This window comes from Puma concolor, chromosome C1, assembly GCF_028749965.1.
Source record: "Puma concolor isolate L17-30 chromosome C1, mPumCon1.1.hap2, whole genome shotgun sequence".
NCBI classification, from domain to species: domain Eukaryota; kingdom Metazoa; phylum Chordata; class Mammalia; order Carnivora; family Felidae; genus Puma; species Puma concolor.
In genome coordinates this window covers 65,546,231-65,570,315 of record NC_141674.1, presented here as the reverse complement: position 1 = coordinate 65,570,315, position 24,085 = coordinate 65,546,231, and the positions used below count along the sequence as shown (strand labels likewise).

Genomic DNA, 24,085 nt, shown 5'->3' with positions numbered 1-24,085 from the left:
AAAAAGTTTTTATATATTAAATACCAGAGAATTAGTTTGTACAATAAACCATCCAAAAAGCGTTCATTTCTTTTCTTTTGTTTATTTGTTTTTTTAGTGTTTATAATGTTGAGAGAGTATGTGTGTGAACAGAGGGGCAGAAAGAGAGGGAGAGAGAGGATCCCAAGCAGGTTCTGTGCTGTCAGTGCAGAGCCCAACACAGGGCTCAAACTCAGGAACCATGAGATCATGACTGGAGCCAAAATTGAGTTGGATGCTCAACCAACTGAGGCACCTAGGCACTCCCAAAAAGTGTTAATTTCTTATTTGAAGCCAAAAATAAAGTTTAAATAACCTCCTCCATAAACACAATGCCTAAATTTACTGATTAAAAGTAATGCATATGGGCATCTGGGTGGCTAAGTCGGTTAAACTCATCACACTCTTGATTTCAGTTCAGGTCATGGTCACAGTTTGTGAGTTCAAGCCCCATGTCGGGCTCTGCACTGACAGCACAGAGCATGCATGGGATTCTCTCTCTCAAAATAAACTTAAAAAAATGTAATGCTTCAAATTTAAGACTTTAGATAACATTTAAAATATTTCATTATGGGCGCCTGGATGGCTCAGTTATTAAGCATCTGACTTCAGCTTGGGTCATGATCTCATGGTTCATGTGTTCAAGTCCCACATCAGGTGACCTTAAGCCCCACTTCAGGTGAGCATGAGCCCCGCTTTAGATAAAAACAGGAGATTTGCTTCAATGAGCCCTGCTTCTCTGTCTCTGTCTCTCTCTGCCCCTTGCTCATTTGTGCCTTCCCTCTCCAAAAACATAATAATGATAATATTTCATTACAGCTCAAAACATAATTTAAGATTCCATTATAACTCTATTATAACTAGAATATGCATATCAGGATTAACTTTTACTAGGAACTATAGGAAAATTTTTGCTTAGGAGAAGATGAAGAACTGTAATTAAAAGAACATGACTGGGGGTAAGATCTAAGTTCTAGTTCTGACTTTGATACTGTATGGCCTTTGCCTGGTCACTTAACCCACTAGACATGATTTTTTCATCTCTGTATAGAGCCAGAGTATCCGAAAATTCCTCCTGTCTTTTTTTTGATGATAGTCTAATAAAGTTAAATATCACTTAATACTCAAGTGAATGAAGCCTTTCTAAAATACAGTCTGGCCAAATCCCTACATTTTGATACATATCACTTTTACTCTATTTTATATTCTGCCATGAAAGAAAAGGAGTCAAACCAAAATTGGGCTCCCAATTCTTTAGAGCATTTAAAAAAAAATTTTTTTTTAATGTTTATTTATTTTTGAGACAGAGAGAGACAGAGCATGAACAGGGGAGGGTCAGAGAGGGAGACAAAGAATCTGAAACAGGCTCCGGGCTCCGAGCTGTCAGCACAGAGCCCGATGTGGGGCTCGAACCCACGGACCGCGAGATCATGACCTGGGCCGAAGTCGGACGCTCAACTGACTGAGCCACCCAGGCACCCCTCTTTAGAGCATTTTATCTTAAATACTTTTTACTCAAGTTTCCCTTGGCTTTTCACAATTTATTCCTAGTTCTTTGTATATTTCTTACACTAAACCCTAATCTCACTATATGAAGTGGTTTAAAAAATTGCAGTTATTCCTGATATACTTTTCCTGGAGAAGACCTAAAGTCCTAGGTGTGGAGCGGGGGTAGTAGGGAAGGAAAATGAAGGAGGGGAAGGATGGGATCACAGTGGATGATGTGACGTGAGGCTTAATTTCTTGGTTCAACCAAAGGGATGAAAGAGAAAATTTATTCCTTTATATTACCCTCCACGTTTTGGTCTCTGAGGGTCCAAACTGACAACTCCTAAAATACCAGAAACCTAACAAATTTGTGATATACCTCATATTACAGTGGTTCCCAAGTCATTCTGGTCAAATGAACTAATTAGCTGCAGTGCAGATGATCGTGGAACTGGTGTGCTACTCGCTTGGAAACACTTAGACGTAGTAGGGTAAGTCACTCAGTAGCACCAAAATGTCAGTTACATACTGCCTTATGTTAATTAGAATCCATCTCAGTGTACTAAAATATAATTTACAAGTTTTTCTAAATGATTCATTTTCAGCTTCCTTTATAAAATAAATGCTATTACATTTAAAAAACTTTAAGGCAAGGGGTGCCTGGGTGGCTCAGTCGGTTAAGCATCCAACTTCAGCTTAGGTCATGCATGATCTTGCAGTTTGGGAGTTCCAGCCCTGCATCAGGCCCTGTGAGGATCATTCAGAACCTGGAGCCTGCTTCAGATTCTGTGTCTCCCTCTCTTTCTGCCCCTCCCCTGCTCATGCTCTGTTTCTGTCTCTCTGTCTCTCAAAAATAAATACACATTAAAAAAATTATAAAGAAAAGTAAAATATTTTAAGGCTAGACCTTGGAATATTTTTCTACAGCATATTCATGATACTTTATTATTACCTATATGTTTATATAGTATTTATAGTCTCTTGATTGGCTAGGGCAAGGAAGTAAATAACCCCACAGGCCCATTGTCTTAACCCATAACAAAGAAGGTAACTTCTAAGAGACTGCAATGTCTGCATAGGTCACAAGCTGGCAAGAAGTCCCCATCAAGTTGCCCACCATACATGCCGTGTCATTGCCAGTCTTAGTCTGGGACAGCCACTGTTCATCTCACCCCAAGTCATGTTCATCCCCAATTCTCATGCTGCTGCCAGGAGCTTCCTCATCAGAAGCTGAGGGTGACAGTGGAATGCTGGCCCCCTCTTCTGGCTACACAACTGGCCATCCAGATGCAGGGTGGCAGCTGTGGGAAGGAAAAGGTTAGGCAGGGCCTTAGAGCACCAGGAGGTAGAAAAAGGGCTTCTGAGAATGCACCATAGGGAGGCAGGGGACAGAAGAAGGTTTGAGTGAGCCAAAGCTCTAAAACTCTAGCACATACTCCACTGTCCAGTCAGCTTTCACTTACATACAAATTCAAAGACAAGATTATTAAAATCTTAATTTTTAAATTTTATTTTAATTAAATTTTTAAATTAAAAATCAAGATTGGCCAGGTGCCTAGCTGGCTCAGTCAGAAAAGCATGTTACTCTTGATCTTGGGGTCGTGAGTTCAAGCCCCATGTTGGGTGTAGACATTGCTTAAATAAAACTTAAAAAAAATTTTTTTTAATAAATAAAAATCAAGATTGGCAACCTTAGAGCATTAAATCTTATGCATGGCCTATTTGAGCATATAGGGCCCTGTGACGGCACAAGTTGCCTGCCCATGAAGCTGGCCCTGTACAGTCCTGTGTTTATATACATATATATTTGTATATATCTTTAATTCATTTCAGTACTAGAGAAATCATACTAAAATATTTAACATCAAAGTCCTATCTTCTAATTTAGTAAAATAAAATTATTCAAAAACTTGCCACACTGATGTTCTAGTATCCATGGTACTCTTGTAATTTTATTTTGACTAATCAGTTTAATTCTGTTTGTTTCAAGAAAAATAAGCATAAATGAGTATATTAAACACTTTAGGAAACAATTCTCAATCATAATGTGACCGCACAATTGTGAGGTATTTAGGAAGAAATATTTACTTAAGGTAATCACTTGCAATCATTTGTTTTATTATTTTAATGTTTATCCATTTTTGAGAGAGCACAAGCAGGGGAGGGGCAGAGAGAGAGGGGAACAGAGGATCCCAACATGGGGCTCAAATCCAAGAACCAAACCCACAAACCATGAGATCATGACCTGAGCTGAAGCTTGATGCTTAACTGACTGAGCCCCCCAGGTGCCCTGCATCATAAGTGATTTAAATTAGTAAGGAAGAAACAGAGTTCTATCAGGCTAGAAAGCGCACATAACTGTGCTGAAACTTGTACCAAGCGCCTCATAGTATGATGAGTGTCCTTTATGTGAATAATAATACTCAGAAAGTTATTGTAAGATACTATATGTAAACATTTGGAAGAAAAAAAATGGATATTTCCACATTTATAAACATTTGGAAGAAAAAAAAATGGATATTTCCTAAAATCTCACCTCTCCCATTTCTTGTCTCAGTTGTTCAAATTCCTGTTTTTCCATCTCTAGCTTATGCTTTCTTTCTTCCTCCGTTCGTCGTTTTTCTTCTTCCATTTTTTGTTTTAATAATTCTTCAAAATTAATTTCCAGTTTTCCCGGTGTAAGAGATTCTTGAGAAATTGTTTTATACATCTCTGGGAAGTCATCATCTACTACCTATTTAAAATAAGTCTCTTATTACTCTTTCCAAAATTACACATACTAAAAAGGGGAATTTTTTTTTGTAGAAACTGTGATTACTTGAGTAAAAAGGTTTCACCCTGAACTAAAAATTTGAAGACCTAAATCTCTTCAAAAGTATAAAACAATAAACAAGGTAAAAAATACTAGAAAATGTAAGGTGTTTTTGTGGCTACAGAGGAAACGGTGACCATCTGTTCTCCATTCCAACAAACACAAATCCTTTGACTTTGTATTATGAGTAATTCGAATTAGACATTAAGATTTTATAATACTGAGAACACTTTCTACGTGAAGTAAAATGAATTTCCATTTTGGTGATTAAAATGAGCATTTCGCAGCTAAATCATGGTTTTGTCTGAATGAATTAAATAACCCATCAGGATTCCTTCATAGTCAGGTAAAAATCACTCTTAATGCTGTAATTTTATTGTATTTAATGCTAACAATAATAGTTAATACTCAGAGCTGCCATGTAAAATTCTAAGCACTTTATATGGATGAGGAAACTGAGGCACTGAAAAGTAACTTGTCCAAAGTCAACACAAATATTAAGTGGCAAAGGTGGTATTCAAAACTTCAAAAGTCTAATAAAATTATAAATAATGATTTAGACTTTTTGTAATTTCATGAATTACATGTCTAATTGCCATTTATTTATGACCTTGGGCAAGTTACCTAGCCTCTGTGAGTTTCCCCATTTGTGATGACTTTTCATACAGTTGTCAGGAGAATCAAATAAAATTTGGAAACACTTAGCAGTATGCCTGACACCCAATGGTAAGCTCCCAATGGCAGTTTTATTATTACATTAGCATTCCCTGTAATAAAGGCAATCCCTAAATTGCAAATAGAAACTTTGCAATCCAAAGACTGCCCCAAATTTTTACTAATATATTAGTTAACTGAGCTATAATACAAAATTAAAATATGGCCCTGGATAAGAAAACAACATAAATAAAGGAATTAGTTTTTTCTTTCCTGATACAGAAATATCTCTAGGAAACTAGAGTTTGGGTTTAATGCAGTTTTCTTTCCCTGCACTTTTTCCACTAGTGAACCCTGGCAGTTTCAGCCTAAAAATCTGACCCTGGGACTAGATCTCCTGATCTTTACAACTACTTCTTGTCTATCACTTCTGAACCTGTTTATTCTCCAAAAAATTAAGTGCCTTCACAAGGTTTATAGGGTTTCTGTGTAGAAATCATTTGTGAATCAAGGATTATCTTGTAATACATATAAGATAGTTTTAAGGGGCACCTGACTGACTCTGTTAGTACAGCATGAAACTCTTGGTCTTGGGGTTGTCAGTTCAAGCCCCATGTTGGGGGTAGAGTTTACTTAACAAATAAAAAATTAATTTTTAAAAAAAGTTTTAATATATTCCGCAAACATTTATAGGCAATTCGTTACACTAGAATGCATTGTGCCACATGCCAGATGAACAGTCTCAGCCTCATGAGTGAGAAAGGCAGCTGTAAGCAACAACAATACAGTTTTAGTGCTATGCCAGGGAAGTACTAAATGCTGTAAGAATGTATAGAAGGAACATGTCTTTGGAACTTGTATTCTCAGGAAAGGCTTCCCAAAGGAAACAGAATATATGAAAAAGAATTAGAGCATAGGGAAAGGAAAGAGGGACATGTTTCATTTAGCATTAATGAAGGTCCAGAGATGGATGAGAGCACAGTATTTTGAAGAAACTGGGAGAAATTTAGTATGTCTGGAAAAAAGATGAAGAATCAAGAAATGAAGCTGGAAAAATACACCAGGGCAATATTATAAAGAAACTTGTTTTAAATTTTTTTAGATTTTTTTTTTAATTTAGATTTTTGCTTAAGGGGAAGTAGAAATTTTTTTTCTTTTTTTAATGTTTATTTATTTTTTGAGAGAGGGATAGAACTTGAGTTGGGGAGGGGCAGAGAGAGAGGGAGACACAGAATCTGAAGAGGCTCAAGGCTCTGAGCTGTCAGCACAGAGCCTGATGTGGGGCTCAAACTCACAGACCACAAGATCATATCCTAAGCTGAGGCTGAATGCTTAACCAACTGAGCCACCCAGGCACTCCTTTCTTTTTCTTTTCCTTTTTTTTTAAGTAGGCACTACATCCAATGTGGGGCTTGAACTCACAACCCTGAGATCGAGAGTCAGATACTCTACCAACTGAGCCACCCAGATGCCCCAGAAAGGGAAAATTTTTAAGCAAAACAGTAACACAAAATTTACTTGAAAAGAGAGAGAAAGATCACTCTTGGCTTTACAAGGAAGAATGGATTATAGGCAAGAAAACAAGTTAAACAGGAGTTAGTCTGAAGCTAGAGATAATTGACCTGGGAGGAGATAGGTGGCCCTAGAAAAGGATAACTATAGTAGTAGAAATGAGGGGAAAATTGATAGATTTTTAGAGTGATTTAGAAGATAGAATGAATAAAACTTAATGAATGATTGGATGTGAGGCATGAATGAGAAGGTTGGAAGTGTTTAAGGCTCCCAACTTTCTGATTTGAGCATCTGGATTGGTGATGATGCCAAATAAAAACGTGGATGGATATATGTGCCTGAAGCTCCCTTAGACATAGTAAGAAAACCAGGTCATATCATTGAAGCCAATTAAAATGTTTCAAGAAGGGTCAGGGGTGCCTGGCTGGCTCAGTCGGTAGAGCCTATAACTCTTGATCACAGGGTTATGAGTACAGTCAAGCCCCATATTGGGTGTAGAGCCTACTTAAAAAAATGGTTTGGCGCATCTGCCTGGCTCAATGGGTGGGCTGTATGACTCTTGATCTTAGGGTTGTGAGTGTCAGCCCCATATTGGTTGTGGAGGTTACTTAAAAATAAAATTTTTGAGGGGCGCCTGGGTGGCGCAGTCGGTTAAGCGTCCGACTTCAGCCAGATCACGATCTCGCGCTCCGTGAGTTCGAGCCCCGCGTCGGGCTCTGGGCTGATGGCTCAGAGCCTGGAGCCTGTTTCCGATTCTGTGTCTCCCTCTCTCTCTGCCCCTCCCCCGTTCATGCTCTGTCTCTCTCTGTCCCCAAAATAAATAAACGTTGAAAAAAAAAATTAAAAAAAAAATAAAATTTTTGAAAATGTTTCAAGAAGGGGATGCAGCATTCACATCAGCTTGCTTGAAAATAAAGTTTGTCAGATAACTGTACATTTTACAAACATTAAAATCGTATAAGGAGTGTAACTCTGTGACAGAATTAAGTTTGGTAGCAATATCCAGAAGTGATGGGTGAGTATTTTGGAGAGTTAAACAATTGTGATTAAATGGCTTTGACCATTTAATATATACTGGATGGAATGGAAAGTGAAACAAAAGAAGGAAAGGAAGGAGGGAGGGAAAGAGGAAATGTGGGAAAGGAAAGAAGAATGGAGAGAATAGAAGAAAGGGTGAGGGTAGGAAACTCCCTGCTTACATACTTACTTCTGGAAAACATACCTTCCCAGAGAAGGAAGACAATATTCAATCATCTATGCCAGGCATAGCAATTTAATCAGAACCTTCTCAACATTACATTGAAGCAAACACCTTTAACTGACTGGTTTTATGCCACAGGAGACTTTAAAAACGTATTTGCTATCCCTACTTTTGAAACTTTCCTGAAATAATATTCACCAAAGTTTAATTATTTATCTTAACATACTCTTTAATTTTTTTTTTAATTTTTAAAAAATTTTCTAAGTAATCTCTACACCCAACATGGGGCTTGAACTCACAATCCTGAGATCAAGAGTTGCATGTGCTACTAGAGGCAGCTAGGCACCCTGTCTTAACATACGCTTAAAAAGCTGAATCCTAGGGGCGCCTGGGTGGCGCAGTCGGTTAAGCGTCCGACTTCAGCCAGGTCATGATCTCGCGGTCCGTGAGTTCGAGCCCCGCGTCAGGCTCTGGGCTGATGGCTCAGAGCCTGGAGCCTGTTTCCGATTCTGTGTCTCCCTCTCTCTCTGCCCCTCCCCCGTTCATGCTCTGTCTCTCTCTGTCCCAAAAATAAATAAACGTTGAAAAAAAAAAAAAATTAAAAAAAAAAAAAAAAAAAAAAAGCTGAATCCTAATGGCATTCTCCCAATTACATTCTGTCTTACCATGCTTCTCCTTGCTTCAGCAAATGCCTTCTTTTCTTCCTCTATTCTCCTTCTGGCTTCTTCTTCTGCTTTCTTTTTTTCATCTTCTCTCCTTTGTCTTTCTATTTCTTCAAAGCTGAGTTTGAGTTTACCAGGGCGGTACCCTTTTAAAATTTTTTCTGTGTCTTGGTTTTCCTCCTCTTCATTTACCTAACCAAGAAACAACTCACTAGTAAGAACTGAGATTCATCAAAGACAGGAATGAATGACCTCAAAAGGGACAGAATCAGCCGCCTCACACATGAACATTTCCTTACCCTTAATATATTTGACCAAAAATTCCCTTCCTTTATATTGTCTTTTATGATAAAATATTCAAATTTGAGGAAATTCCAGGCAAAGATGTACTCAAGTTAAATAAAAGTTCCCAAGAAAGTCAAATTTTTAAATAGATAAGTGGAGTGTGAAAAAAGTTAAGGGGACATTTAAAAGTTCTGTTAAATATTAACTCTCCCAGGACAAAACAGAAAATGTGTATGTACTTACTGAGGTTCAAGGTACATCTTTATCTGGAATTTCCTCAAATTTATTATATAACTATTATACATAATTTATATGTTATAATCATTATACATATATATAATGTCATTATATGTAAAAAAATATGTTATAGGGGTACCTGGCTGGCTCAATTGGTAGAGCATGCTACTCTTGATCTCAGGGTTGTGGGTTCAAGTAGAGATTACTTAAAAATAAAATCTTCAGTGTGGAGGTTCCTCAAAAAATTAAAAATAGACCTACCCTATGACCCAGCAATAGCACTGCTAGGAATTTACCCAAGGGATACAGGAGTACTGATGCATAGGGGCACTTGTACCCCAATGTTTATAGCAGCACTCTCAACAATAGCCAAATTATGGAAAGAGCCTAAATGTCCATCAACTGATGAATGGATAAAGAAATTGTGGTTTATATACACAATGGAGTACGACGTGGCAATGAGAAAGAATGAAATATGGCCCTTTGTAGCAACGTGGATGGAACTGGAGAGTGTTATGCTAAGTGAAATAAGCCATACAGAGAAAGACAGATACCATATGTGTTCACTCTTATGTGGATCCTGAGAAACTTAACAGGAACCCATGGGGGAGGGGAAGGAAAAAAAAAGAAAAGAGGTTAGAGTGGGAGAGAGCCAAGGCATAAGAGACTCTTAAAAACTGAGAACAAACTGAGGGTTGATGGGGGGTAGGAGGGAGGGGAGGGTGGGGGATGGGTATTGAGGAGGGCACCTTTTGGGATGAGCACTGGGTGTTGTATGGAAACTAACTTGACAATACACTTCATATATTGAAAAAAAAAATTTTAAATATGAAAAAAAAAACTTGAAAAATTGTGTGTGTGTGTGTGTGTTACATATATGTTTTACCATTTGCCGCCTTGCTTCTTCAAAAGCACGCTTCTCTTCTTCTAAACGTTGTCGTGCTTCCTCTTCAGCTTGCTTCCTTCGGTTTTCTTGTCTTTGTCTTTCCAATTCTTCAAAAGTTAGTTTCAATTTTCCAGGAGAAATGGAGTCTTTTCTTGCCTCACTTTCTAATTCATCATCCTAAGAAACATTGTGAAAACACAACTGTTAATTATAAAAGGAAATGGTGCTAACCAACTTAGCTGCTTTGATTTGTTCCAATAAATAATAAATAAATAAATAAATAAATAAATATATAAATAAATAAATAAATAAATTACCATGACCAAGGAAAGACACTTTGCTTCCTTGAGAGATCGCCGTTGTTCTTCATATCTTATTCTTTTATCTTCTTCATACTTGACCCTTTCTTTTTCTTCTCGTTCTTTTTCTAGATCCTCGAAATTCTTTCTTATCTTTCCAGAAGTTTTGTGTGATCTGACAGGTACCACTGTTACAAGTAGTGAATCATCTCCTTCCTAATTTATAAAATAGATAATTAGCATGTTTTTTCCTAACCAAAATTTAGGTTTCACAGGATTTACCTCCATTATTGGTGAATTTTGTTACATGGCCATCAATGTTATGAAGAACAAAAATTTATATATGTATCTATATCTATATACTTTTTTTTTTTTTTTTTTACAGATTTCTATTCAATAGCTCTTTCTCTGCACATTGAGTTAATCTTTGAAATCCATGGATGAGAAGGTTCAAGGAGCATCTTCTTTCCTAGAAGGTGATGTTAATACAGCTGTTTGGATAAAACTGCATGACATTATCTGAATTTAACTGTCCATGCACTAGTTCCACAAAAGGTAATGTGCATGTGAGTATACTCTACATCAATTTGATGGTGGATAGATTCAGTTTAAACACACACAGAAAGTCTTTCCATATGATTTTTTCCCATGCAAGTTTTAAAATACTTAACTAATATTTTGTGAGGGAAAACAATATTATATTGTTTTTATAAAACACTTACAGACAAAATACTTATAGACAAAATAAGTATAAAATACTTATAGACAAAACTCACTGGCATTTGGTCTTAGTAAAATATTTTTAAATTTGTTGTTTTTCAAATTCATTTTAATTAGTTCCATTACATAATCTATTGTTACATCTCTCTGAACTTTTTTCAAAAATAAAGTGAATTATAATATGCAACACATGCCGCTAAAACAGAACTGCTTCCACTTTATGTGGCTGTAGTTTTAGGCACACCATCAAATTGACTGATGTTTAACTTTCTCTGTTAGATAAAAAGGGATTAACTAAAATTTCTGTGGTTGTGGAACATTACTTCATGGTGCTATATACTGTACTTTCTACTAGTATGTGATAATAAAAACTGTCAGGAACTCTGAGGAAAGAAGACAAATTATAAAAAAAACCCTGCTTTTTGAAAATGTTACCTTTCAACAGTCTCAACTATTATTAACAGTTCAAGAAATACAAAGTCTTGGCAGAGTATTTCAAGCTGAGAGTTGTGTCTCTAACCATGAAAGCAAAAACATACTTTTAAGACACTAAGCTATAATATTTGAGAAAGTGAAAAAGTATGATCTTGCTTTATAAAATATGTTTGTCCTTTTGTTGTTGCTACAGAAATAAGAATAGAAATGCTTTTAATTTTTTAAAAGACTATTTGTGAGTCAGATAATTTTAGGTGAATGTTTCATTAAAGGAAATGTCCATTTACCTCTGATGCTGATTCAGTTCCCGTATTGTTTATGTCCTCAATCTATTGAATGAGAATTTCATATCATTACATTACATTGAATTTCTGCTTTTTGTTTTTAAACATACAATTGAAAAGTAATTTAGTTGTGAATTATAGTAAATTTTCAAATGCATAATTTTAAAAATATTTTTATTTTGCTGCAAATTAGTCCTTTTATGTGGAGATTAAACCTTATATTCATTTTTATATTTTGACATCAAAATCAATATATGGGGAATTGTATATTAAGAAAAATTAAGATAAAGCCTACCTTTGTAATTCTATAATGTGAATGGACCAAACAGTTATGACCTGTCTGTAAGCTTACAAGCAGCAATTATTAATTAAATTAGTAACTTAAACTGAGATACAGAAACATTTCTTCATTCTATGTCTCTGCCCTAGCCAAACCTATCATTGGTAATCAAATAATTATGACTATATTTTACAATATAAATACATGGCAGAATATAACTGATACAATAATACAGTGCAGTACACCAGCTTTCACATGGCTAGTTTAGAAGGGAGAATTCTGGTAGATATTATTGTTTATATTTTGACCACATCTAGGAAGGAAAGACCCTCATTCAATAGAAGGGGTTCTCAATTTGGCTTTACTCGTAAGAAACACCATTAGGTTAGCTTGAGGAGCAGGCTAATGTATGTAACAGATTGAGAAATGAAAAGGAAGACAGGTGATTTAAATAATGCAATGTTTGAGATGTCAGGAAAAGGAAACATAAGGAATGGTAAAATGAGAGAAGTTAGAAAGTAAACATTCAGATTTTATTATTTTAATATTTTTTAATGTTAAATTAATTTTTAACATTATTATTTAACATTGTTTAACATTTAACATTATTTAACATTTATTATTTTTAACATCAGTGAAAGAGTCTGGAAGTAGTTTGTTCCTTATACAGTCTAAGAGAATTCTGGCTACGACCCTATTCATCATTCCATTTCCCTTTTCTATATTCTCTGTCACAGGAGAATTAATACATTTTATTAAGATACCAAATTTTTTGAAAAATAAATTCCAAAGAAATAATTTATCTATTTCATATAAATATTTCATATAAATTATTTTATATAAATAAAATATTTTATATAAATAAATATATTTTATATTTTATATAAATTATTTTATATAAATAAATATCTATTTTATATTTTAATATTTGTATTAAGTTTTGCTTGGAATAATTTGTTTTGCAGACTTACTTACTGTGACTTACTATGCTTTGGGACTTACTGTGTAAATGGTGAAAGTTTTATTGAATGATGAAAAAAATCCTGCTTGTTAAAAACATTAGCTAAGAAAAAAATTTATTTTATTAAAAAAATTGTTTTTAATGTTTATTTATTTTTGACAGAGACAGAGACAGAGACAGAGCACAAGCAGGGGAGGGGCAGAGAGAGAGGGAGACACAGAATCCAAAGCAGACTCCAGGTTCTGAGCTGTCAGCACAGAGCCCAATAAGGAGCTCTAACCCACGAACCATGAGATCATGACCTGAGCCACAGTCGGAAGCTCAACCGAGTCACCCAGGCACCCGTCTAAGAAAAACTTATAATAATAATAATATATATATTTATATATATTTATAAATATGTTTACATATATATATACACATAAAATAATTACAAATTTCTTTCCCTTCAGGGGTGCCTGGCTGGCTCTGTTGGAAGAGCATGTGACTCTTGATCTCAGGGTCATGAGTTTGAGCCCCACATTGGGTGTAGAGATTACTTAAAAATAAACAAACTTAAAAAACTATTTCCCTTCAAAGGAAGGCTAACAATTCCTTCACAAATCACATTTGTCTCTCAATAAAAAGTTCTAAGAGATATGGTAAGAAACCAGACATTGAGAGTATAGGGAAGGTAAATTCTAATTTTTTTTAAGCTTATTTATTTTGAGAGAGGGAGAGAGAGAATCCCAAGCAGGCTCCACACCATCAGCACAGAGCCCAACACGGGGCTGGAACCCACAAAACATTAGATCATGACCTGAGCCGAAATCAAGAGTCAGACCCTTAACCAACCGAGCCACCCAAGGTGCCCCAAATTCTAAATTCCTTAACCCCAAATTTCTTTGACTAGAACCTTCTCAGATTTTTATTAGCTTGTGGTAAAATAATAAATTATATTTGGAGTGGCTTTTCTTTGTTTTGTTTTTGTATGCTTGCTTCTTTGCTCATTTTAAGCCATTACCAAAACTTTAACAGGAGACAGGATTTTTTTTCCATTGGGTTTCAGCAAAGGAAAAGATGAATTTGTCTAAGTGGCCATGGTGTCAGTACATTCACAGAGAACTGAGATATGCAGTTTTGTTATGGTGTTTGCTGTCAGAAGCTACCATTGAAGAGCTGTTTCCCAACTATTTCTTTTGATTATGAAAAGGAAACTCCTTTTGCTCCTTCCCAAAGCAACTTCCTTTTCTCCCCTTTCTTTTCCTTTTTTTAAGTTTTATTTATTTATTTTTTTGAGAGTGAGAGCATGCACGCGAGAGAGAGAGCACAAGTAGAAGAGGGGCAGAGAGAGAGGATCCCAAGTAGGCTCTGCACCATCAGCACAGAGCTGGATGCAGGGCTCAAACTCATGAACCGTGAGATCATAACCTGAGCCAAAAACCAAGAGTCAGACACTTAACCGCCTGAGCCACCCAGGCCACTCCCTTTATTTTCAACATCACAGTCCCCTATCAACAATTTCTCTTTTTCTAAATTGATAGATGTTAACCTTGCCCATCAGGATATCCTCAAAGATAACCAGATTATACTAAATTAAGGGGTACCTGGGTGGCTCAGTCAGTTAAGCATCTGATTTCGGCTCAGGTCATGAGTTCAAGCCTCACATAGGGCTCTCTGCTGTCAGCACAAGGCCCGCTTCAGATCCTCTGCCCCTCTTTATCTGCCCCTCCCCTGTGTATGTGCTCTCCCTCTCTCTCTCTCTCAAAACAAAGAAAAAAAATTTTTTTAAGATTCTCCCCCAGATTTTACTGGTCTTTGGTTCTAACATCCAGTATACAAAGTATACTCATTTTTAATTCATCATAAGATCCTAGAATCTGGTAGTTCTCCTGACTCAAGAATCCCTTCTAAAGCAGTCTTGAATATGGACTTGTACAAGTGGATTTTTCAAATTAACATTAAGACTTTTTTTCCTTAGTAAACTCTACCCCCAAAGTGGGCCTTGAACTCACGACCTCAAGATCAAGAGTCTCATGCTCCACCAACTGAGCCAGCCAGGTGCCCCAACATTAAGACTTTTCTTGGGGCACCTGGGAGGCTCAGTTGGTTAAGCATCTGACTCGATCTCAGATCAGGTTTTGATCTCAAAGTTGTTAGTTCAAGCCCTGTATTGGGCTCCACACTGAGTGTGCAGCCTACTAAAAAACAAAAACAAATTTTTCTTGATTACCAATGTCATACTTCTTATATTCAAAGACAGATTCACTTTTATTAGATTTGAGCAGAAAATGTACTTAATTTTTAAAATTGGACTTTCCATATTTGAAAGATAAAATTACTATTAATAGTTTATTTTGTTCTACCTACGTATTCTCAAATAATGTAATGGATCAAAATTTTCATTAATCAGGATTCTATGGCACCCTGCCATGTAGTTTCTGGAGTTACTAAAAGAAGTGGTTCTTTTTCATGATACTTTGTCTCCCTCTCTGAGTATCCCACGTCTTCATCATATTCAAACACACCTCCTTCAACATACATGTCATTTTTCTTTGAGAAACCACTGTATATTCAGTTCTTGGGGTTGTAGTGGGTCTTAAAGTCTAGTGAGTAATCAGTGCTTTTTTGAAAAAGTTGATAAGACTTAATATAAGCAGACTAAACCCATGTACAGTACTTGCGCCAAACACCATATATTTTAATTACATATTTTATTACCATATTTTATAATTTATATTGTAAATATAACTACATATACTGACATATTTTATATTTGACAATGCATAATCTATAATACTCACTTATATTTATATTCCTGGGTGAACTTACACTGCAAAATGAATTCTCATCTTTGATGACTGGAGATGTCAGAGGTAAAGTACATACCATCCTTTCTTTAGATAAAGACGTACAAAGTAATAAAATATAGGAAATTCCAATTCTTTTCTATAATTCATCTGGCATTATGTCATTATTTGCCACTATACAAGTGGTTATTTGTGCCACAGAAGTGTCTATTTGCAAAGTCTGGGTAAATACATTTTTTTGACATGCAAACATGGCATATTCTTTGCCTTCTTTGTCATTTTTCTTTTTAGAAAAGTAGGAAACTGGAAGGAGCATAGCAAACAGATTTAAAGCACTTAAAGAGTAGACAAAAAAGAGCCAAGTACAATTTCACAATAAAAATAATTTTGTACTTATGAAGACTATGTTAATATATTTGTTAACATATTGATGAGAGAAGAAAGAGGAGCTAAAATGGTTTCATGACACTTAGGTGAAACATTTATAGTCTACTTACGTGTACCAGGCACTGTTCTAAGTGCTTTGCATTTATTAACTCATATAATATTATTAACAACTCTAAGATAAATGCCATCTCATTAAACTCAATACACTGATCATCTCTTTTGATCTTATAATGTAGACTAGGTTAAGTTCATAAACAATATAACGGTCATCAAGTCTATGACTAGGCATAATTTATAATGTAAAACAAGTATCAGTGCATTAATTTTTGTGAGCTGATCAATTCTTTACTTAATAAAAGTATGACTATTGATCAAGTTTCTATGTCATTATAATCATTAATCACTTTGAGACATTAGCCTTTTCTGGAAATTAGATCATATTCTTGAGTATTTTAAAAATACTAGCCTCTAAGTTCTCATGCTCTGAGCTAAAATATGTGGGAATTCTAAATTCATTAAGAGACTATATAAGATCATAGCAACAATTTTTTTTCTCCCCTCTAATTTGTCCCCTGTGGCTATGGGCATCAGTAATGGCTATATGAAAGAAATGGCTGTCACACATTTCTCCCCTCTTCTACTACCATCCCCAACTTAAAAAAAAAAAAAGTTAATAAGCTAGCTAATAATACCATTATTAAATAAAATGTGATTTGTTTCAAATTCTTGGGTAGGAAGATATCCTAATTATGCCTTAGTGTGTAATAATAACCAACAACTATTTATTGATTGCTACTGAAAGACCAGCATACTGTAGATAGTTTATGTGACACTGCCTTATATCTTTGTAAAATCCTCTAACATGTCAGGAAAAACAAGAAATGTGGACAGTGTAAGGAATATGGACTAAATGACAAGTTGGTGCATAACAAAAGTTATCCTAGCATTCAACCTTAAGGTAAGTATATTCTGCCCTTAATCCTTCTAGGCATGTGATATATTTATCTGATATTAAATATTTGTGTTTAAGATCTTGTTTTCAAGTTAGCTGCTATTTAATAAGTTTGTTATATTAAAATATTTTAATTAGGCAATGTACTGATTGTTTTATTTTGTACCATTAGTTTCTGAAGAAATACCAATTTAATATTTAGTGTATACCTGCTCAGCCCTTTTTGCTAATTCACGTTGTATCTTCCTCTTCTCTAACATATCCTGCTCAATTCTGCGTCTTCGTTCCTCCTCTGTCCTCTTTCTTTGTTCTTCTTGTCTTTGTTTCTCCATTTCAGCAAATCTACCTTTAACAGTTCCTAAGAATATACAAAACATGTTTGATATTTGCTACGTTTCTGTTTTTGCAATTTCATTTGCAATTTACCTCTCAAGTTTCTTACCTGTTAGCTTTGGGACATAAGCCTTTTCTACTTTAGAAGATGCCTCTTCCTCATCATCAGAAGCAAGCATTTCTTTAATCTAAATGGTTAAATAAATTAATAGGAGCATGTCAAAAATTTAGACTATATTATATGCAAAGTTTGAAATTAACTGACAAATACAGAAAATTATTTTAGTTATATTTAATATAAAATATGGTTAATGTGAATAAAGCATAAATTAAAAAGATGAAAATGAATTTCGCACAAGAATAAAATAAAATAAAATAACCTCCTGCTTTCTCCTGTTCCATTCTCTCTCTCTAATATATTGTTCTTTTCTTCTTTGCTTTTCATCTCTAGATCTCCTTTGATTTCTTTCTTCCCTGGCTCTCTGCATGGCTTCAAACTTATCCTTTACATCACCCTTGCCAAGTTTTGGCACATAGGTTTTTGGGACAGGTTTAGATGAAGAAAGCAGAATCTTCGTTAGAAGAAAATAAAGAGAAGAAAGTTAAAAAAAAAATAAGATAGGAAGAAATCAGGTAAAGATAGATCAGCATAAGCAATATAAGAAATACTGAAACAGAAAACAAATGAGTTTGAAATATTTGTACAATCAGAATCTGATTATTTTCTAAAGTCTAATTATGAAAAATGAAATTACAGAAAACAGAGTAAAAACTTCATTAATATACAGGAGTTCCACTTTGTAGGTGAGAAGGCTAGCAAAATATAAAAACTGAATACTGGATTCTAATTTAAAACAACCTGTACTTTATTTTCCCACACCATTATTAAAGATTCAGATTTTACATCTCTTACTTAAAAGACACCAGGACTCGTTTCAATAAATTAGGTGAAGGTGAAAATAAAGCAAAAGTTCAGGCTTTAAAGTTTATAGCCTCATTCATATGTCAACGCTCTTGCTTGTTTCCATATCAAATAGAAGTAAAACTGAAGGGCAGCCCTTTAGTACCCATGTGCTCCAGGTTCTTTGTACAAAGCAGTGATTTGTATGCTGTTACTACTGCTGTACTGTCCATCTAGAACTTCTGTAAACCAACATTAAAAATGTGTAAAAAGGCTGTATCACTCCAAATAGGCTGAGCTCTAGGATAGCAAAAGAGATTCCCCTGGAAAAGGAGGGGTCTAGTAAAAGACTGGAGAAAAGATTTCCCTCCACCCTAAAACCAGGAGCGCAAATTATTTTCATCATTTTGAAAATTAAGCTGATCACCGGAAGACGTTTCAGTAAATAAAACATCAGTGCCTCAGAACAGCAAACCCATTATCCTAGTAATAATGACAAGTTACTTATTAATCTGTGGCATACCCAGCCCCTCTATTATTTTCTTATGGTGCCATTGGCCATTTAAGGTTTTTTAAACTTCATAATGTTGGGGTGTCAGCAACTGAGCTCTTCTTACTACAACTCTCAGAAACTACAGCCAAGAACCAGAAAAAGACTAAGAGAAATTTTACTGCAGCTGTTGGGAGAAGTAGCTAGGACGGAGCTTTACCCGAGAGTGATTTTATTGCTTTCTCCTAAGAGTATATGTCAAATCTGGGTGGTTTTTTTTTTTAATACTAAAAAATAACTTGTAAGATTTATCAAGGTATTAAAATTCTATTCAAGATGTTAGCCATCACTTGCATTTCACTATCATTTACAGATTTAATAATTACGCTTCCAAGATTAGAATCCAAATGAAAACACTGGGCCCAAGACCGGCCTGTGAATTTTAGCTCTTACATTTTATATCTTGACACTATGTCATTATGAACGTCTGGATATGACCTTTCCACAAAGCAACTGCCCTTTAAGCAGTTCTACAGTCAATCCTATGTTTTCCCCCACCTTTTTTTTTTTTTTTTTTTTTTTTTTAAAGGTTTGAGACTTACCTCAGCCTTTTGGGAAATATCATTCATGTTTGCTCTATGTGGTCTCAGGGTGATTATGGAGATTTGTATATTTTTGCACCTGAAAAAATACATTAGTATTGTATAAGAATTTTTAATGACTTAATTTTTCATATTCTATGTATTTTTGTAAACAGAAACAGCATGTTAATTGCTCCTCAAAAAATACGGACACAATCCAGGCCAGTAATAAATTGTGATAACCTTCAGCTCCTTTGCCCAAGATTCAGGGTAAAAGAGGGTACAAGGTGCATGGTATTAAAAGATCCTTGTTGGGGCGCCTGGGTGGCGCAGTCGGTTAAGCGTCCGGCTTCAGCCAGGTCACGATCTCGCGGTCCGTGAGTTCGAGCCCCGCGTCAGGCTCAGGGCTGATGGCTCGGAGCCTGGAGCCTGTTTCGGATTCTGTGTCTCCCTCTCTCTCTGCCCCTCCCCCGTTCATGCTCTGTCTCTCTCTGTCCCAAAAATAAATAAAAACGTTGAAAAAAAAATTAAAAAAAAAAAAAAGATCCTTGTAAATTTATGGCCCAGAATAGCTTGGTGAATGTATCAAGTGTACTTGCAAAGAATTTGTGTTTGACAGTTACTGGGTGTATTACTCTGTAAGTATCAACTAGGTCAAGGTGGTTTATCGTGTTATTGAGATCTTCTGTGTCTTTTTCTTTTGGTGGCCCAGTTATTCTATCAGTCTTCAGGTATGTGGGATTGTCTAATAAAGGATTCTTCCTTTAATTATGTCATTTTTTTCGTGTAATTTCAACCTCTTAAGTGCATATGCATTATGATTATAACATCTTTTTGAATTGACTCATCATGAAATTTCCTTTTTATCTCATTGTCTTGAACTTATCTGATATTAAAATAGCTGCACCAACTTTCTTAAGTTTAGTCTGTATGATGTATATAATTTTCTAGCTATTTACTTTCAACTTATTATTTTATATGTACACTGCATCTCTTGGACACAGCATATAATTGGACCTTGTTTTGAAAAATCAATTCCAGGGGCGCCTGGGTGGCGCAGTCGGTTAAGCGTCCGACTTCAGCCAGGTCACGATCTCGCGGTCCGTGGGTTCGAGCCCCGCGTCGGGCTCTGGGCTGATGGCTCAGAGCCTGGAGCCTGTTTCAGATTCTGTGTCTCCCTCTCTCTCTGCCCCTCCCCCATTCATGCTCTATCTCTCTCTGTCCCAAAAATAAATAAAAAACGTTGAAAAAAAAAATTAAAAAAAAAAAAAGAAAAATCAATTCTGATTTAAAAAAAATTTTTTTTAATGTTTATTTTTGAGAGAGAGCAGGGGAGGGGCAGAGAGAGAGAGAGAGTGAGACACAGAATCTGAAGCAGGCTCCAGGCTCCAAGCTGTCAGCACAGAGCCTGACGCCAGGGTCAAACCCACGAATAGTGAGATCAAGATCTGAGCCAAAGTTGGATGCTTAACCGATTGGGCCACCCAGGCACCCCAATTATGATATCTTTTAATTGCAATGTTTAGTCCATTAACATTTAATGTAATTATTTTTATAAATGGACTTAAGATTACCATTTTACTATTTGTTTCTTGTTTGCCCCTTTTTTTCTTCCTCTATTACTCTTTCCCTGACTACTTCTGAACTATTTGAGTAACTTTTAGAATTTTATCTATTGGTAAAAAATTTTTAATAGCTTTACTACGGTATCACTGACATACAAAAAAACTACGCTTTTAAAAAGTGCAGGGATGCCTGGGTGGCTCAGTCGGTGAAGCGGCCGACTTCGGCTCGGGTCCTGATATCGCGGTCTGTGAGTTCGAGCCCCGCGTCGGGCTCTGTGCTGACACCTCAGAGCCTGGAGCCTGTTTCAGATTCTGTGTCTCCGTCTCTCTCTGACCCTCCCCCGTTCATGCTCTGTCTCTCTCTGTCTCAAAAATAAATAAGCGTTAAAAAAAAAAAAGTGCACAGTTTGGGGGTGCCTGGGTGGGTCAGTTGGTTTCGGCTCAGGCCATGATCTCATGGTTTGTGGGATTGAGCCCCACATCAGACTCTGCACTGACAGCACAGAGCCAGCTTGGGCTTCTCTGTCTCCCTCTCTCTCTGCCTTTCCCCCACTCATGCTGTCTCTGTCTCTCTCAAAATAAACTTAAAAGAAAAATTTTTTTAAAGTGCACAGTTTGATAAGTTCACATATGTATGTACCTGTGACACCATCACCACAACCAAGATAATATAAACATTACCCCCAAAAGTTTTCTCAGATCCCTTAACTCCCCCCTTTTCTTGCTTCTCCCACCCACATCCCCAGGCAGGTATATTTTTGGTCACCAAAGATTCAATTTTCTATAAATGGAATCAGATAGTATGTACCATTTTATCAGGCCCCTTTATCCAGCATATTTTGAGATTCATCCATCAATAGTTGGATCATCAATAGTTCATTCCTTTTTAGTACTAAATATTATTCCATTGTATGAATATATCACAATCTATTGAATTGGTTGAATACCACAGTTTGTTGAATATAGCACCATTCATTTGTTACTGGACATTGGGCTGTTTGCAGTTACTATTACAATGAAGCTGTTATGAATATTCATGTGTAAACTTTTGTATGAACATATACTTTTTTGAGTAAATAAAGTGTAATGGCTAGACCTTATGGTAGATGTATGTTTAACTTTTTAAGAAACTGACAAACTGTTTTCTAAGTGATTGTACCACTTTGTCTTCACACCAACAGTATATGAGACTTATACTTTCTCTATAGCCTCACCAGCACTTGGTATGGGTCTTCTAACTTTTAGACATTCTAAAGGTGTGTAGTGACATCACATTATGGTTTTAATTTACATTTCCCTAATAATTAATGCTATTGAACATCTTTTCATATGTTTCTTTTCTACCTACAAATATTCTTTGGTAGAAGTATCTGTTCAAATCTTTTGCCCATTTTGTTACTGGGTTATTTATTTTCCATTAACTTTTGAAAGTACTTTACATATTCTGGATATAAGACCTATATCAGATGTATGATTTGAAAAGATATTCTCCCAGTCTTTGGCTTGTCTTTTCATTTTCCTAACAATGTCTTTTGAAGAGCAGAAACTTCATTTTGATAAAATCTATTTTATCATCTTTTTCTTTTATAGTGTGTGCTTTTGGTGTTGTACTGGCTTAACCCACAATCACAAAGAACTTATCCCATATTTACTTCTAAGAGGTTTATAGTTTTAGGTTTTGCATTTAGGTCTTTTATCCATTTTGGGTTGATTTTTGTATATTGCAAAAGTTCATTTTGCAGATAAACAATTTTTCCAGGACCACTTATTAAAAAAAAACATATCTCTCTGATGAAATGCTTTTGCATTTTTGTCAAAAATCAATTGACTATGGTGGGTCTATTTCTGGACCCTCCATTCTGTTCCATCAGTCTCTCTCTCCTGATGCCAATACCACAGTATTTTTTTTTTTTTAACTCCAGTCACCGTGTCATATTCTTGATTAGTGTACTTTATCATGAGCCTTGAAAAAATTAGTGTAACCCCAACTTTGTTCCTTTTCAAACTTGTTTTGACTATTCTAGGTCCTTTGTATTCACATATAAATCTGTAAATACTTCTGTATTTGTTGATGCTATTGTAAATGATTTTATTTTTTAGATTTCAATTGATGATCATTTGTTGCTGGTATATAGAAATATAATTTATTTTTGTATTCTCATCTTCTATCCTGCTACCTGGCCAAAGTAACTTATTAGTTCCATTGGGTTATTTTTATAGATTCCATTTGATTTTCTACATAGATGACTATATCATCTATGAACGCATTTCAACTTTTTCCCTTATAACCTGTATGTCTTTTATTTCCTTTTTTGGCCTGAAGGTTCTGGATAGAACCTTCAGTACAAAGTCAAATAGAAGTAGGGAGAGCAGACATATTTGCCTTGTTCCTGACCTTAGGGGGAAAAATGTTTAGTCTTTCACCATTAAATGATTTTAGCTACAGATTTTTCTTAGATGCCCTGTATGAGATTAAGTTCCTTTCTATTCTTATTGTGCTAGAGTAATTTTAGGAATGGATGTTGGATTTAATAAAATGTCTTTTCTGTATCTATTGAGATAATTTTATGTTTGATTTTCGTTATAGTAAGCTACGTTAATTTATTTTCAAATGTTAAATCAACTTTACATTCCTAGGAGAAACTGCATTTGGTCTGATGCATTATCCTTTTAACATACTGATAAATTCAATTTGATAAAATTTTGTTAAGAAGTTTTCCATCCATGTTTATGGGACGATATTGGTGTGTAGTTTTATTTTTTTGTAACATCTGCTTTTGTTAATAATAATACTGCTCTCATAGAATGAGTTGGGAATTATTTTGTCTTAATTTTCTGTAAGATCTAATATAGAACTGATATCATTTTTTTCTTTTTTTAAAAATGTTTATTTATGGGGCGCCTGGGTGGCGCAGTCGGTTGAGCGTCCGACTTCAGCCAGGTCACGATCTCGCGGTCCGTGAGTTCGAGCCCCGCGTCAGGCTCTGGGCTGATGGCTCGGAGCCTGGAGCCTGTTTCCGATTCTGTGTCTCCCTCTCTCTCTGCCCCTCCCCCGTTCATGCTCTGTCTCTCTCTGTCCCAAAAATAAATAAGAAACGTTGAAAAAAAAAAAAATAAAATAAAATGTTTATTTATGTTTGAGAGAAAGAGAATGTGAGTGGGGGAGTATCAGAGAAAGAAAGAGAGAGAGAGAGAGAGAGAGAGAGAGAGAGAGAATCCCAAGCAGGCTCCATGCTATCAGTGCAGAGCCCAATGAGGGGCTCAATCTCATGAACTGAGATCATGACCTGAGCTGAATAAGTGTCAGACACTTAACCAACTAAGCCACTAAGTGCCCCTATATAATTTTTTCC

The 24,085-nt window shown here is 35.6% G+C and overlaps 1 protein-coding gene and 1 long non-coding RNA gene across 7 annotated transcripts in view; one reads left to right on the top strand and one right to left on the bottom strand.

The window, feature by feature from the left end:
- The window catches only part of NEXN (nexilin F-actin binding protein), an 85,983-nt gene that overhangs the window by 40,807 nt on the left and 21,091 nt on the right, over positions 1–24,085 (bottom strand). For 3 of the 6 annotated variants that reach the window (XM_086717339.1, XM_086717342.1, XM_086717341.1), the window contains exons 2-10: positions 19,189–19,267; positions 17,576–17,767; positions 17,305–17,383; positions 17,072–17,220; positions 11,497–11,538; positions 10,073–10,270; positions 9,756–9,932; positions 8,351–8,539; positions 4,043–4,240 (exon numbers count right to left, since the gene is read on the bottom strand). In XM_086717339.1, the coding sequence (XP_086573465.1) occupies positions 4,043–4,240; positions 8,351–8,539; positions 9,756–9,932; positions 10,073–10,270; positions 11,497–11,538; positions 17,072–17,220; positions 17,305–17,383; positions 17,576–17,767; positions 19,189–19,215 (1,251 nt within the window). In that variant the 5' untranslated portion in view covers positions 19,216–19,267. The remainder of the gene's footprint in view (positions 1–4,042; positions 4,241–8,350; positions 8,540–9,755; positions 9,933–10,072; positions 10,271–11,496; positions 11,539–17,071; positions 17,221–17,304; positions 17,384–17,575; positions 17,768–19,188; positions 19,268–24,085) is intronic. The other 3 variants (XM_086717343.1, XM_086717344.1, XM_086717340.1) reach the window with 2 other exon arrangements.
- LOC147578116 (uncharacterized) lies at positions 4–11,883 on the top strand. Its single transcript, XR_015254814.1, has 2 exons — positions 4–1,997; positions 10,440–11,883. It is a non-coding gene; the product is annotated as an uncharacterized LOC147578116 (long non-coding RNA).